At 59.4% G+C, this 14,991-nt stretch overlaps 1 protein-coding gene across 5 annotated transcripts in view; it reads right to left on the reverse strand.

The window, feature by feature from the left end:
- The window catches only part of DPP9 (dipeptidyl peptidase 9), a 41,193-nt gene that overhangs the window by 8,095 nt on the left and 18,107 nt on the right, over positions 1–14,991 (reverse strand). For all 5 annotated transcript variants that reach the window (XM_032626424.1, XM_032626423.1, XM_032626427.1 and 2 more), the window contains exons 9-17: positions 13,539–13,667; positions 12,206–12,267; positions 10,525–10,625; positions 9,685–9,862; positions 9,293–9,455; positions 5,811–5,890; positions 2,656–2,808; positions 2,115–2,250; positions 18–163 (exon numbers count right to left, since the gene is read on the reverse strand). In XM_032626424.1, the coding sequence (XP_032482315.1) occupies positions 18–163; positions 2,115–2,250; positions 2,656–2,808; positions 5,811–5,890; positions 9,293–9,455; positions 9,685–9,862; positions 10,525–10,625; positions 12,206–12,267; positions 13,539–13,667 (1,148 nt within the window). The remainder of the gene's footprint in view (positions 1–17; positions 164–2,114; positions 2,251–2,655; positions 2,809–5,810; positions 5,891–9,292; positions 9,456–9,684; positions 9,863–10,524; positions 10,626–12,205; positions 12,268–13,538; positions 13,668–14,991) is intronic.

Here is a 14,991-nt window from a genome sequence, read left to right on the forward strand (position 1 = left end):
AGCAGGGCAGCGCCCACCTGCGGACCTCCGTACACAAAGAGGACAGTGGGGTGCTTCTTCCCTGGCTGCACGGCGTGCGGCTTGTAGATCATGCCATAGAGCTGCACATCCGAGCGCGTGTGGAAATGGAAGATTTCCGGGGGCACGTAATCCGGGGGACAGCCTGCGGAGACAGAGTGGCTGTGGCTCCGAGGGCCGGGCTGGGCCCGGGAAGCCCACCTCGAAGCAGGGCCCATGTCTGGCCGATGCCCACACTCCCCCAGCCCCGGAGGGTGGACCGGAGGCACCCCATCTCCTGTGCTGCCCGACAGTTAAAATCAGAGGCTGTGGGCGGAAGTGACCCTGCACCCTGTGAGCCAGCTTGGGCCAGGCCACAGTCTGGCTGGGACCAGCTCCAGAGCCCCGACACTGGCTCATCTAGTACGGAGGTGATGACAGCGCTGGGATCTGATTAATGGACAGTTTCATGGTGGGGAGGGGGCTCTCTCTGATTTTCATGGTTACCTGTATCTTTGCAAAGCAACACTGGTTTTCCAATCCAGTGGTGAAGACAACTCTTCCTTTAAGTTCATTTAGGTTAAACAGAGTGTCAATTTAAGAGGAAAATAAGCAAATAGTGATGTAGGTCAGGGGTCTGCAAATATTTACTGTAAAAGGCTAAGTAGCAAGTATTTTTGGCTTTACACGCAGAAGAGCCGTCGGGGGTCTCTGGGTTGTAACCACACTCGTCGCTCTGTATCCTCAGGGGATTGGTTCTAGGGCGCTCCTCAGATACCAAAACCTGCCGATGCTCAAGCCCCTCGTGTGAAACAGCACAGTACTTGCATAAAACCTATGCACACCCTCCCACGTGCTTTAGCTTTAAGTCACCTCTAGGTTACTTATAATACCCGATACCAAATGTTATGTAAATGCGATGCAAGTGCTATGTAAACGGCTGCCACGCACAGCTCAAGTTTTTCTCTTTGGAATGCTCTGTGGTTGGCTGCATCCATGGATGCGGAACCTGTGGCTGGGGAGGGGCTGACTGTACTTGACGCTGCTGCTGCTGCAGCCCTGAAGTCACCACGGGTGATGCCGAAATGACGGGACGTGGCCGGAGTTGGCCCACGGGCCAGCTTGCCAGCTTCTCACAGATGTGGCGAGACTGGACTTTTGGGGCAGCGGTGCCCCCGTCTGCCTGCCTGCACGCCGGGGGCTGGGGATCAGGACACCCGCGCCCCCAGTGCTGCCCCACTGGCTGTGCTGGGTGCCTTGGCAGGCCCCTCCCTTCCCTCAGTTTCCTCTTCTGTGAACCAGGGCCAGAGTTCCCACGCTGTCACGTCCATGGTGACATGGGGAGAGTCAGGGACTGAGCTGTCACATGGAGGGGGCTGCTTACTTATTCAGCTTTCGGGGGCGGTGATGTGACAAACTGTTTTCCAGCCCATAAAACCCACCCCAAACTCCAGGGATTCCTATTTCCTACAATGTTCTAGAAATCTGCAAGTGGCAGGGCTGGGTTCAGGGAAGGGCGTCCTCTTTAGTGAGTGCTTCCTATGAGCTAGGCGCTGCGTGAGCACTTGGTTTACATCCCATGGGCTGCCACTGGACCGTTCCGTAGATAAGGAAACATTTCAGCGAGATGAGCTGACTTGCCTTCGCTTCCGCAGCCAGAATTGGAACATGGGGTCAACTGGGCAGAGTCCTGGCACCCTGGAGGCTCCTGGGCAAACTGACAAGCTGCCTCGTGCTCCCCGAGGCCCCTCACGACCTACCCCCGGCTCCTTCCACAAACGAAGGCTCTGCACAGGCGCCCTTGCAGACATCCGCCCCTGAGGACGAGGATGGCCCGTGTAGGGACCCCATCCGTCTGGCAGAGTCAGCTCCTGCACTGAGTATGTGCTCCATCCATAACAGCAGCACAGAAACCAGAGACTGTCTCGGGGGGCCCACAGGACAGTTCGGGGCCTGTGGTTATGCTCGACCCGCTCTCGGGGCCGTGCCGCTCAATGCCTTGCGCTCGCCCAGGTGGCCCCCTCTCACCTGCCTTATTTACCAGGCCTGCGACGAGCAAGCTGGGGCTCCCAAGGGGAAGGACTCGCTCAAGAGCCCGGGGGCCTGGGGCTACTCACTGGCCGCCTCCATCATGCTGGCCCAGAAACGGGGCTGCTTGTGCAGGGGGTCATCATCGGGGCCGCTCAGCTTGTAGACGTGCACGCAGGGTGGCGTGCCCACGCTGCTGTAGTGGCTGATGAACATGTCGAAGTTCTGCAGGCGGGACGGGGTGCTGAGACCGCGGGGCACCTCCCCCTCCCCCTCCCTGCTCGCCCGCCACCTGCATCAACCACGTGCCATCTTCACCCCGTGTGGTGTGTTCCCCTACCTAACTCTGCTGCTGTTACCACCAGCCCCGCCTTGCAGATAAGCAGACTGAGGTGAGAGGAGCCTGTCCCCTGGCCAGGGGACCCCAGGCGGAGGCCGCTGGACCCAGCGGGGGTGGGGGTCAGAGCCAGACCTGCCCAACGCCAGAGTGTGCCCATCTTGCTGGTTCTGCAGCCAGCAAACGGCCACTGGCTGCTTGCCCGGGATGGGGGTAGCCCTGTGCTCATGTTCCAGAATGCTGCCTGATCTTCCAGAATGTTCCAAGGGAGGGAGCATCAGGGAGGTGCCCACCTGGCTCATAGAGCAGCTGTGGGAGAAGCCGGGCGTGGTGAGGCGTACGATCTCGCCGGCTGACTCGTAGCTGACCACGTAGAGGTGGTGCTCCAGGGGCGTGTCCTTCGTGCCTTGGAAGTACACCAGCTTCGTCTCCTCGTTGACCCAGATCTGCAGGGGCACGGGGGCTCTTGGTGACAGGGCCGCCCTCCCCACCCCCAGGGAGGGCCCAGCGTTCTGTGGACAGGGGACCCGTTCTCTCTGAGCTGGCTTGAGCCCACAGGCTGGACAGCTGTCTGGGAGACTTCACAGACCCCGTGGGGCAGGAGCAGACCCCACTAGGGCTGGGCTAACTGCGTGTTCTCCGGTCTGACTTGCAATCAGAACTCCGGGTCCGGACAGCTCCTTCCAGGCAGATCCAGATCAGCCGCTGAGGGGGGCTGAGGACAGAGGCTGAGGGAGGGCCTGTCCTGGGCCTGCCAGTCCCCGGCCCTGGTCCCCAGTGGGGACAGCCCACCTCTCTGACCCAGGTGCTCAGGGTTAAGAAGTGGTAATTCCCTGCCCCACCGGTTTCCTGGGGGAACGCCCATCAGACCCCTGGCATGGTTCTTAGGCACCGTCCTCAGGAGGTGCAGGAAGGAACCTTGCTCTGGGGCTGGGAACAGGCACTGCCTTGCTGGGGCTGACCACGCAGCACAGACGCTTAAAGAGGCACTTCAGAAAGGCACATCCTCCGAAGCGGCAATTACACCCCTGGGAATTGCTCCTGAGGACTCCACCAGAGAGGTGAGCTCAAAACAAAGGCACAAAGATGCTCCAAGTGTTCTTCAGACTAGAGAGAGGTGACGCCCTGAATGCCCAAAAGACGGACTGGCTCCATAATTATGGCACAGTTCTCCGTGGCCACGTAAAGCTGTACTGTCTAAAAAAACCCTACAAATCCTCTAAAATTATGAAGCCCCTGTGGAGATGGGTGAAAATAGGAAATATTTGCAGTCATTTCCCCCCGTGGTCACCTCTGAGGCGGAGTGGGGAGGTCACAGGGGTCTGGGGTGAGGATGGAAGGGGATTATTTAGAACGATTCAATTTTTACAACAAACACTGATGTGTTCGCTGTCACTGAAAAATAAATGCTGGTTTTCTAGAAATGGAGGATGTCGTAGGAAAACCCCACACCACAGGTAGTTAAGTCGTGTGCTGCTGTCGTCACAAGGACCATGTGAGAAGATATGCAGGCAGGAAGGATCTCCAGGCGGGGGACCCACCGAGGCCCGGGGCCATGGCACAGGCCACATGGAGCACACGGCCGTGGCGGCGGCAGAGGGCTCTCTTTCCCTTTTTAATTTTTAAAATGCTTTTTTTAAAAGAAAATTTCTGGGTAAAAAGTTAAGGCATGCAGAAGGTAAAACTTTCACGTTAAAGAAAGGTTTTGCGTTTTTTTTTTTTTTTTTTTGGCCGCACTACACGGCTTGTGGGATCTTAGTTCCCTGAGCAGGGACTGAACCCAGGCCCTCGGCAGTGAAAGCGCCGAGTCCTAACTACTTGACCGCCAGGGAAGTCCTTAGAGAAAGGACTGTCTTGTGCGTCTGCCAGACGCTGCGCTGAGGGCGTCAAAGTATTTTAAAGCAGGGTCCTCACCCAGGGCTGTTCTGCCCCCCAGGGACGTTTGGCAGCCTCTGGACACATCTGTGGTTGTCACCCCCAGGGTGGGGGCTAGGGAGGCTGTTCCACACCCACAGTGCCCATCTCTGGCCCCAAGTGTCCATGGCGCCAAGGGAGAAACTGCTGTGGAGAGGACCAGCGCTATCTGATGGTCCCATCTCACAGGTGAGGAAACTGAGTCTTAGCACCCAGCTAGCGAGGGGCCGAGCGAGGCTATGAGCACAGGGGCCTCCAGTGAGGTTCAACCACAGCAGAGCGACTCAGTAGGGCCAGGTGTGGTCATATGGGAACGGACACGGTTACCTACAGAACTGGAACTCAGCAATAACACTTTTCTCTTGCTCGAGTGTTTTCTAACCACTATTTCCCACTGTATGAAGAGCACAGCAATGTATACTTGCATGTTAACCTCTCGAATGTGCCCTGGGGTGGCCTCGAAAGGTCCACGCCTAGACCTGGGGCTGCCGGGTCAGGTGAGACATAGGTTGACGCTGTAATAGATGCCGCCTCTGCACCCCAGAAAGGCCAAGCCACGTCCCCTGGCTGCGCTGCCCAGGGGTGCCTGGCCCCCTTCTCTTGGCAGCCCTGGGCAGCACACGGGCAGCCCACCTTTCAACTTTAAAAGGGTTGGCCACATCTCCTCCTGGTTATTTGTATGGTTTAGCTTTTTCCATCTAAGTCTTTGGTCCAGGAGGCCTTTATGCTGGTGTGAGGTAGGGATCCAGGAGGTCTGATTAAGGGGTCTCTTTGGAAAATCTGGAATTCTGTAGACCTGGACCCCGGTGAAGATACTCTGGTCACATTTTTTTTTTTTTTTTTTTTTTTGCGGTACGCGGGCTTCTCACTGCTGTGGCCTCTCCTGCTGCGGAGCACAGGCTCCGGACGCGCAGGCTCAGCGGCCATGGCTCACGGCCCAGCCACTCCGCGGCATGTGGGATCTTCCCAGACAGGGGCACGAACCCGTGTCCCCTGCATCAGCAGGTGGACTCTCAACCACTGCGCCACCAGGGAAGCCCTGGTCACATTTTTATGATGGAGCATCTGGGTTGGGGAGTGAAAGATGCACCTCTCAGCCCTGCAGCTGCATCTTTCGTTCCCAAACCTCCCGGGGCAGGCATGGGGGTGGGCCCCCGTTGGAAGCTGCAGGACAGTTCTACGGTGGGCACCACCAGTGTCCCACAGACTCACTGACTGCTGTCCTGGGGACAGCTGGCTTCATGGAGTGGATGGAGGCTAAGTGAATGCTCCAGGTGGCACTGAGAATGGGCTGGGCCTCACCCACTAGGATCCAACAAAGGATGCTCAGGACAGCCTGATTCCTGGACCCAGGGTCTCCAGCTGGTGGGAAGCACAGCCCCCGTGGCCCTCAGTGTGCAGAGCAGGAGGGAGGGGCCGGGTGGGGGGGCGGAGAGAGAAGCCACAGGCCCGGGGGGTCTGGAGTGGGCGGGAGCCCGTGTGCATTGTGTCTGTGCACATATGCGTGTACAAGCATGCATGGAGACTTGGGTACCTTGGAGCCGTGCCTTGCCAAAACCTCCCATTCGCCGCTGGTCAGTGTGATCTCCTCCTTGATGGGGCATTTAAATTCATCTGGAAGAAAGGAAAAGAGGTGAAGGGAGCCCGGGAAGCTATGATGGGGACTCAAAGCACACAACGAGTTCTCCATGGAGCCCAGGCAGCCAGGTGATGGGCAGGTACACCGGCTGGGCCCCAGGGATGGTACAAGGACCTGCCACACCACGGCCCAGGGAGCGAGGTGCAAGGTTCCCACCATGTGGATGGGGCACCAGCATTTCCCCAGAAAAAACAGGGATCTGCATTTTTATCAAAAGCACCCAATTTTCAGGACTTCCCTGGTGGTCCAGTGGTAAAGACTCCGCACTTCCCCTGCAGGGGGTGCGGGTTCAATGGCTGGCTGGGGAACTAAGATCCCATAGGCCACGCGGCCAAAAAAAAAAAAAAAGCACCCAATTTTAGAATCCTGCAGGTCAAACCGCCACCTTCCATGCCTGGACCTGTGACTGCTTAGGCCCCGTAACCAGATCTTGATTAAACTCTGGGGCTGAGCAAAGGCTCAGTGGAGTTACAGGAGGCTTTTTGGTGGGTAGGCCTCGCTTTTGAATTTTTACCAGGTAAATAACAATACGGAATGTGTCTTGCCACATGTTAGAAATTATTAAGACAGTTTATGAGCACTGGCTAAAATGGTTCTCTTTCCTTTTCTTTTTCTTTTTTTAATATTTATTTATTTATTGGCCGCACTGGGTCTTCGCTGCTGCGCGCGGGCTTTCTCTATTGCGGCGAGCGGGGGCTGCTCTTCGGGGCGGTGCGCGGGCTTCTCATTGTGGCGGCTTCTCTTTGCTGCGGAGCATGCGCTGTAGGTGCGCAGGCTCAGTAGTTGTGGCGCACGGACTTAGCTGCTCCGTGGCACGTGGGAACTTCCCAGACCAGGGCTCGAACCCATGTCCCCTGCATTGGCAGGCAGATCCTTAACCACTGTGCCACCAGGGAAGTCCCTAAAATTGTTTTCTATCCTCTTGGATCTGAAGCAAACTACTGACCACGTCACCTAGGGAGGGACAGATGTCCCCGCACAGATCCACAGGGCTGCACAGTCAGGAACTTCCAGTGCAGAGACCTGGGCCGAGTGACTTGTCACAAGAAGACCTGGGAGGGAGGGCTGTTCCTCTGCCCCTCACTCACCAGGGGCTGGATGCGCCACTTCCTGCCCACTCACGCCTTTGCTGACACCCACTCTGCTGGGCCCAGGCAGGGAGCCCAGTCGCACAGGCCTCCTCTGGGGCCAGCCCTGCCGACACGCCTGCTTCCAGTCCACAGTCGCTGTGCCCTCAATTCTCCTGCTGCCCCCAGGAGGCCCCCAGGAGGCCTGGGCGATGGCTCAACCTGCTGGTCCCCCTGCCTTGCTCCCACTCGCTCTGACTGCCCTCAGTCGTCTTCTGGGCTCAAGCCCACGCTGCTCACGGCCCAGAGGGTCCCGCCGACCATGCCAGGCTCCTCCCTCCTCCCTTCCCGGCCCCTCGTTGGGGAGCCACCTGTGTCACCTGGACACACTCCTCCTGACCGGGTCCCCCAGCCTCCTGACCGCCCTCCCACTCGGCCGGGACGCCCTTAAGGAACCCACTCCTTTGGCCTCGCCTTCTGGCCCGTTCAGTCGCCTGCAGCAGGCGGAAGCCTCGAGGCAGGGTGGTGGAGAGGATGCAGTCAGGGCGCCAAAGGGCGGAGGGGAAACCAGCAGGGCCCACCTCAAAGGCAGGGGTCCCCCGGGGGCACCTGCCGTGAGCCCCACTCAACAACCACCAGGCAGAACGAGAGCTCTTGGCTGCCCATTTCAAGAGGGAGGATGAGGATTTCTCCAGTGAGATCTCCATAGGCGAGGGGGTTTCCAAACAGGAAAGCAAATGCTGACGAGCATCTCTGAGACGGCTCAGCTGGCCTGTGACGGCCACGCTCAACCCTGAAGGACAACAACGCCCAGACGGTGGTCACTCCTTGGTCCCCATCTCACCTGACACCCCGGCAGCTTGTGGCTTAGTCTGTTCCTGACCCTCGGGCTCCTGTGGCGCCTGAGGCCCCCCGGATACCCCCTCCCTTGGGTGACCGTCTCCACACTGTGGCGGCCTCAGTCTCCTTAGCGGGCATGGCCTCGAAGCCCTGTGGCTCATCCAGGACAGTCCCACCCCCAGGGGACACTGGGTGGTGTCTGGGTTCATCTGTGGTTGTCACGACGGGGGTGCTCCTGGCATCGAGCGGGTGGCGGCAGGGATGCTGCTCCACACCCCACAGGGCCCGGACACCCCCCAGAGTGACCCGGCCCTGATGTCCGCAGTGCCGGGGAGACCCTGCTCCAAGCTCTGAGAGCCCTGGCTTGGCACTCAGACCACACCCTACTTACCCAGGCTCCGCCCTTGGTGCCCCAGCCTGTCCCCAGGCTGAGATGCCATCCGTGTGTGAGGACACCCACGTTCCCACTGTGGATCCACCCTGGTCCCCGGAACCTGCACGGAGCTTCAACTGGAACATGTCCAAAACCCAACTCAACAGTTCTCTCCTAAACTGTCCCCTCGGAGTCTTTCCGCCTCAGACTGGAACTCCAAAACCCTTTCAGACGGCCACGCCGTCCCTCTCTCTCTCTCTCTCTCTCTCAGACCCCCGTGCAATCCACCGTGTCAGCTCAGCAGTCAAGTACATCCAGAACCGGGCCCACCTGGATCTAGAGCAGAGTCAGCTCAGCCCCACTGCCTGACCCCAACTTTGTCACCTCCCCCCTCCCTCAGGCTCTGCTCCATGAACAGCCACAAGAATCATTCTAAACCGGCCGAAGGTCAATGGTAAAAGTCCTAGTCCTCCCTGCGGCCCACGAGGCCCTGTGCCACCGGCCCCGTCCCCTCCCTGCCCTGCCTTCCTCCCTGTCTCCCCCTCGCTCACTCTGCTCCAGCCACAAGGGCCTCCTGGCTGTCCCTCCAACATGCCAGGCCAAGCCCTGCCCTGCTGCAGGGCCTTTGCACGGGCTGACCCTCGGCCTGGAGCGCCGTGCTGTGGCTGCTTCTGCCTCCACCCGGTCTCTGCTCTGTGGCACGTTATCCACTGCTGTGCCCCTGGCCTCCCGGCCTCTCACTGTATTTGGATGATGCCTACCTCCTCCACCAGAGCAGAGGGCTTTGCTTTTCTCTTCCTACAGTGATACCCGCCCCGCCCCCCCACCCCGCACCTAGGGCGGGGCAGCTTTTCCTATAAAGAGCCAGACAGCACAGACTTGGTGTGCAAAGGGCCTAGCATGTAGTTGGCGCTCAATAAATACTGCCGCCTGAATAAGCCGGGAGCTGGCTGTGATAACCCTGCCAGACCAGGAATGGCACTGGGAAAGGCCAGCCTCTTAGTCATTGGTACCCACTCCCTCTGGGGCCGGACCAGGGAACAAACCACAGGCTTGAACCACAGGCGATGAGCAAGGTGTTAGTCAGGGTCACTCACCTTCCCCGGGGCTGAAGGGCTGGGTCCAGTCGTAGCCACGGGGCTTCAAAACGGCGGTGACTTTGTACAAGTGGCAGAAGCCGGTCTTGCACTCGTTGGCGCGGATGAAGCAGAGTTCGTCCTCTCCCTCTGGTTGGGGGAAGGGATAGAAGATGTCGTGAACCTGTCCGGGCAGAGAGAGAGAGAGGATGTGTCAGAGGCGGGGGCTGGGGTGGTGGGGGGACACATCCCTTTGAGAAAGGGGAGGCTCCGACTGCCTGGCTAGAGGTCAGACCCCACCGACTCTCCCTCCGGAGCTGGCTTCTCCACATCGCCAGCCCCCGTCCAGCTGGGGAGCTGGGGGCGGGGACGCGGGACCCTGGCCCGGGCGGGGCACACACCCCTGCCCTTACGTTGATCCACACGTCGGTGACCTCCTCGTACACCACGTGCGGCTGGGCGCTCCTGGGCACGGCTCTGGCGAAGGCTGCCCGCTGCTCCTCGTTCTCGGCGGTGGGGATGAACAGGGCCGGGGGCAGGAGGACGAGCTGAAGCCGCTGCTGCGGCCGGTCTAGGAACATGGCCCAGGCACTGGGAGGCGAGGCAAGAGAGGACCGGCACCTCAGGGGCCAGCGGAGGCCAGCCAGGGCCCGATGGCCCCCTTTCCACACTTGTGTTTGATCAGAACGGCGCCTCCTTTGCCGACCTCACTGACACCCGAGCAGGTGACCCTGCGGCACGCAAAGGGTCCGTAACCGGCACGCCCGCTCAGGGGGAGACGGGGGTGCTGACAGAACCGTGCAATCCAGCTTGTTCTGAAAACACCTCACATCATTTGTAAACTTGGCAGACTTCTGCCAAATCCTCAGCCTTTATTTATCCTTTGTTTCATATTCTACTCTAAGTGGACAGTTTTTTTTCTTTTCCCCCCCGTCGTGCTGCATGGCCTGTGGGACCTTAGTTCCCTGACCAGGGATCGAACCCGCACTCCGTGCAGTGGAAGCACAGAGACCTCACCACTGCACCACCAGGGAAGCCCCCAAAATACTCTTCTTTGGATCTCCCCCTGCATCACCGAAAAACGGACAAGCCATTCTTGGCTTGTGGGCTGTATGGTAACGGGCAGCGGGCTGGATTTGGCCCCCGGGTGGTGGTTTGGGGCCCTGGTTTAGAGGTGTCTGCCCCAACTTGGGCAGAAGAGGTAGAAAATGACTGCGAAGGGACACCTTCTACCTAGTGAGGGAGACACTCACTATTTGCCGTCACGCGTCCAGCCGGCCCTGGCGATGTACTCCACCTTCGGGAAGAGTGTGCTGAAGGGTTGTACCAGCTCCTTCTCTTGCGTCGACACAATCTAAAGGCAAAGCAGACTCGGGTCACAGTCCGGCCTGCCCATATGCTGCCCAGGAGGGGACAGCCACTGTTGGGGGACACTGTGTCCCCCCCCCGGCTCCACATGTTGGAGCCCTAACTCCTGGTACCTCAGAAGGGGGCCTTATTTGGAAACGGGGTGGTCGCAGGTGTGACTAGTTCAGATGAGGTCGTACTGGGGTGGGGGGGCCCAACCTAACAGGACGGGTGTCCTTATAAAAAGGGACAGAGGCACCACTCGGGCAGAGAACGTCTTGTGACGAGACACAGGGAGCAGGCGGCTGTCCCCAAGCCAAGGGGGGCTGCCTGGAACAGATCTTCCCTCAAGGCCTCAGAAGGAGTCAGCCCTGTCAACACCTTGATTTTGGACCTTTAGCCTCCAGAACCGGGAGATGATGAACTTCAGTGGCTTAAACCTCCCAGTGGTACTCTGCTATGACAGCCTGTTGCCTGGAAACCAAGGGTTCTGGCCTGGGCTGTCACTGAAGAGCCGGGTGGCCTTGGGTAAGACACAGCCTCTGGCCGCTGCAGCTTCCTGGAGGTGACACGGGGCTGGCAGGGCATCTCCCCAGGAGGGGTGACAGGAGAGGCGGGCAGGGCCTCAGCACGGCCCACACCCAGGCTCGCCACCAACCCCCGCCTGCCCCACCTGCCTGTTCAGTGGGCAAAACCCACGCCCGCCTCGGGACCTTGCCCATCCGACGCGGCCAGGAACCACTGACGACAGCTGGTGGGGGCTCAGCAAAGCCACTTAGGACAGATCCCTGTAGAATCTGCCGTAATGTTCCGGTCAAGAGTGCAGAAGGGGTTTGGTTAGGGCCTAATCATGCCCAAACCCAAAACCACCCCCCCAATCATGAAAATAGGTGTATTTAATCTCACGCCTCTTTTATGAAACATCACGTGAGAAGCCACTTTGGCAAAAATATGCAGGGGCTTCCCGGCTCGTCCGCCTGCTCCAACCTCTGCCGTGAGGGGCGTCGCCCTCTGACATCCCCACGTGGGGCTGGGCATCCCTACAGCCCTTCTCCCCTTAGCCTCCTCTGCCCTCCTGGCTGTGGGGTCCTAAGGAATGACTCCCTGGGCGATGAGGACCCTTGTCTGCGACGACGACCAGCTGACAGAGGGAAGGATGCAGAACAGATGGGGCCGGTGAAGTGATATGTGAGGAGCTGCTCAGAGGCTGGGGTGGGGCACCTCTGGCCTGAGGTCGGGGTGCTCCAGGCAACTGCTCCCCACCCCTCTGAGTTCCCTGTTCTGGAAGCTCCGCGAGCCACCGCCCTCGCGTGCCCGGGCGTCCCCTCCCCATGCCTCGGGGCCATCTGGAGGCAGGTGGGGCTGGGCTCACCACTCCCCATCTCGGAGTCCAGGTTCAGAGTGACGGGCGGCAGGGCCCAGCCTGGAAGCCGGGGCTCCGGGCAGAACCTCTTCAGGTTCAGTTGGCCAAGAGAAGCACTTGCCATGCAATGGGGGCGAGCAGCCTCTGGACCCGTCTCCCAGCGCACACCTCGGCCCTCCTCTCCTCATCCAGAAGCTTCTCCCGGGCGCCCAGACCCCTCTTACCTTGCCCTGACTGTCGGTCTGAAACTCAGCCAGTTTCAAGGCGATCTTGGGATTCTTGCTGCCTGCAGAAACGAAAGCGAGGTGGATCTGGCAGGTGTCGCCAAGAGGGCTCAGAGCAGGTGTTGGGGGCGGTGGCTGGGGTGGGGGGTGATCCTCACAGGCAGTGACATGGCCGGCGTGGGGGGAGGGGAGGAAGGCGCCAGGTGGCCAAAGGTCTCTCTGTAGGTGCGTCACCCTCTCTGGCCCAGGCACAAAGTCCCCCAGGCAGGACTGTCTGACTTTGGGCCTGGACCTTAGTCCCGACAGTGACGTGGCAACGTCTCTGCTGTTTAAGAACATAGGTCAGGCCTGGGCTGGTGGGAGGGCTGTGAGGGGGACACAAACACGAGGAAGAGGCCTCTCTGCCTCTAGAGAGCTTGAATGCTGGCTGCAAAGACAGCATACGCCCGTAACAAAAGCACCAATGATGCAGAAAGGTGGCCCACGTCCCAGTGACACAGCCAGTCTTCAGCTGTCGGGAGGCAGGTGGCCTATAGGCTGGGGTGACCGAGACATGCCCTCCAGGGTGGGATTTGGTTCAGGCCCCCGTTATTCCTACGACGGATCTCAACTCTGGCCCCCGTGGCTCTAGCACTCCAGCACGTAATGTCTCGGTGCCTCTGTTTCCTCGTCTCTCCAACATGGGAAGGGAAGGACCGACTTCCCCATTCACACCAGGGACTGGAAGTTTCCGTAGGAAGGCTCTGCCCAGCACGGCCCACAGTTAGCAAGAATGAGTCTGTCGTAGGCTTCCACAGAGGTCCCAAAGATGCTGAACCTGGCCTGCTCATGTATTTTGTGTGGCTAAGTCTTTTTTTTTTTTTTTTAAATTGGCCGTGCCACATGCGGCATGAAGGATCTTAGTTCTCCGACCAGAGATCGAACCCGTGCCCCCTGCAGTGGAAGCGTGGAGTCTTAACCACTGGACCGCTAGGGAAGTCCTGCTAAGTATTTTTAAATGATTCGAGCCACGTTTAAGAATTGGTAGATTTCTGGGACTTCCATGTATTTCTGGGCAAACCCTGTATTCTCACAAGGCAGTGAGTGTCTGATGCGCCCCCGGAGGGGGCCCACACCTCCCACTGCCTCCCCAGGGCTCCTACTGTCTCCTGGGCCCCGAGGCAGGACACCAGTCACCACTGACGGTGGCGCTGGCCTGGCTGTTGTTCCCAAGTGCAGCCTGCTTCTCCGGGTCCATCCCTGTCTGGGTCTTGCGGGCCCATCCTGGTTGGTGCTTCACCGTGTTCTATGAGGCTTCAGAGCCGAGCCGCCCTCATGTGTCCTGGGCCCTCACCTGTCCTGGGGTACCGGTAGGAGTCCGTCTTCCTCTCCTCTAGCGCGGGAGAGGGCACGTGGATGATCTCCACCTCGGACTCGTCCACTTCCTCGTACAGGATCCGCAGCGTCTTGCAGCCTTCTGAACCTGGGAGGGGGCAGGGCAGCTGCTGAGGGTGCCGGGTGTCCCCTCTGCCGCCCCGCACCCCCCAGCCAACACGGGGACTCTGCTCTACCATGGCAGGGCCCAGACAAGAATGGTCCCTGGGGCCGGAAACCCAGCTCTGCCGTGTACTAGGCCTGAAGCCAGTCACATGTCCTCCTGGGGCCTCGATTTCCTTCCCTGTAAAACCAGAGCAAGAACGGCGCTCTTCCCAGCACGGGAAGGCAAGGGAGATGGCCACGTGGGGACTTACGGGCTGAACCACACGCCCACCCAATTCCTACATTCAAGTCTCAACCCCTGGACCTCAGATCGGGACTGTATTTGGAGATCGGGGTCTTTAAAGAGGTGATTCGGTTAAAATGCAGCCCTGAGGGTGGCCCTGATACAGTATGACTGCTGTTGCTATAGGAAAGAGGTTAGGACACAGACACGCAGAGGGGAGACCACGTGAGGACGGGGGGGAGACGGCAGCCGTCTGTAAGCTGAGGAGAGAGGCCTCGGAAAAAGCCAAACCTGCCGACACCTCCATCTCAGACGTCCAGCCTCCAGGCTGTGACGTCTGAGCTGCCCCATCTGTGGGACGTGGTCACGGCCGCCCGAGCAGACTAACGCTTGGGGCAGGGCTCAAGAAGGGGTACAGTGAAAGCTGTCATGAGAAGTAAGTGAATCACCGGGAGCTGACAGCCTAGCAAGGGGCGTGAGCACTGGCAATGCCAACATCAAGGGGACGGAGCCCACGGCTGTTCCTTTCTCGGCTGCCGAGAAGGGTCCCCATCTGCTTCCTGTACCCTCGCCTGACTCACTAGGACGAACCAATGACATCCGCTGACCTCGGCCAAGCCCACCCTGCCTTCAGGTCTCCACACCTGCTCTATGGGGCGCTGGCAGCCACAGGGCTGAGGCAGTGGAAGTGCTGCAGCTCAGACTCAGTGATAAGGGCTCCGATGTCTGTCCACTGGGCATGGGTTGTTCCGGGGCCCTGAGTTTCCTGGCCAGGAAAGACCCTCTTGGGTTGCTACGGTCATGTAGCTCCACGGGTGCATGCCATGAGTGGGGCTACAGCAAACGGGGTAAACGTCCCTTGGCCTCAGCATTCAGGGGCTCTATCTGAGGGGTTCTGAGCTGTTAAGAATAGTAGAGTGAGTATCTTGACGTCACTGAGACCAGTGGATGGCAACCAGGGGCCATTCTGTGTCCCCAGGGGCCATGTGGCACTGTCTGGGGACATTTGTGGCTGTCACAACTCAGGTGACAGGTGACACACTGAGTCACCACGGCCCCTCACAGAGAATGACCCAACCTCCGT

Source organism: Phocoena sinus, chromosome 3 (genome assembly GCF_008692025.1).
Source record: "Phocoena sinus isolate mPhoSin1 chromosome 3, mPhoSin1.pri, whole genome shotgun sequence".
In the NCBI taxonomy this organism is placed as follows: domain Eukaryota; kingdom Metazoa; phylum Chordata; class Mammalia; order Artiodactyla; family Phocoenidae; genus Phocoena; species Phocoena sinus.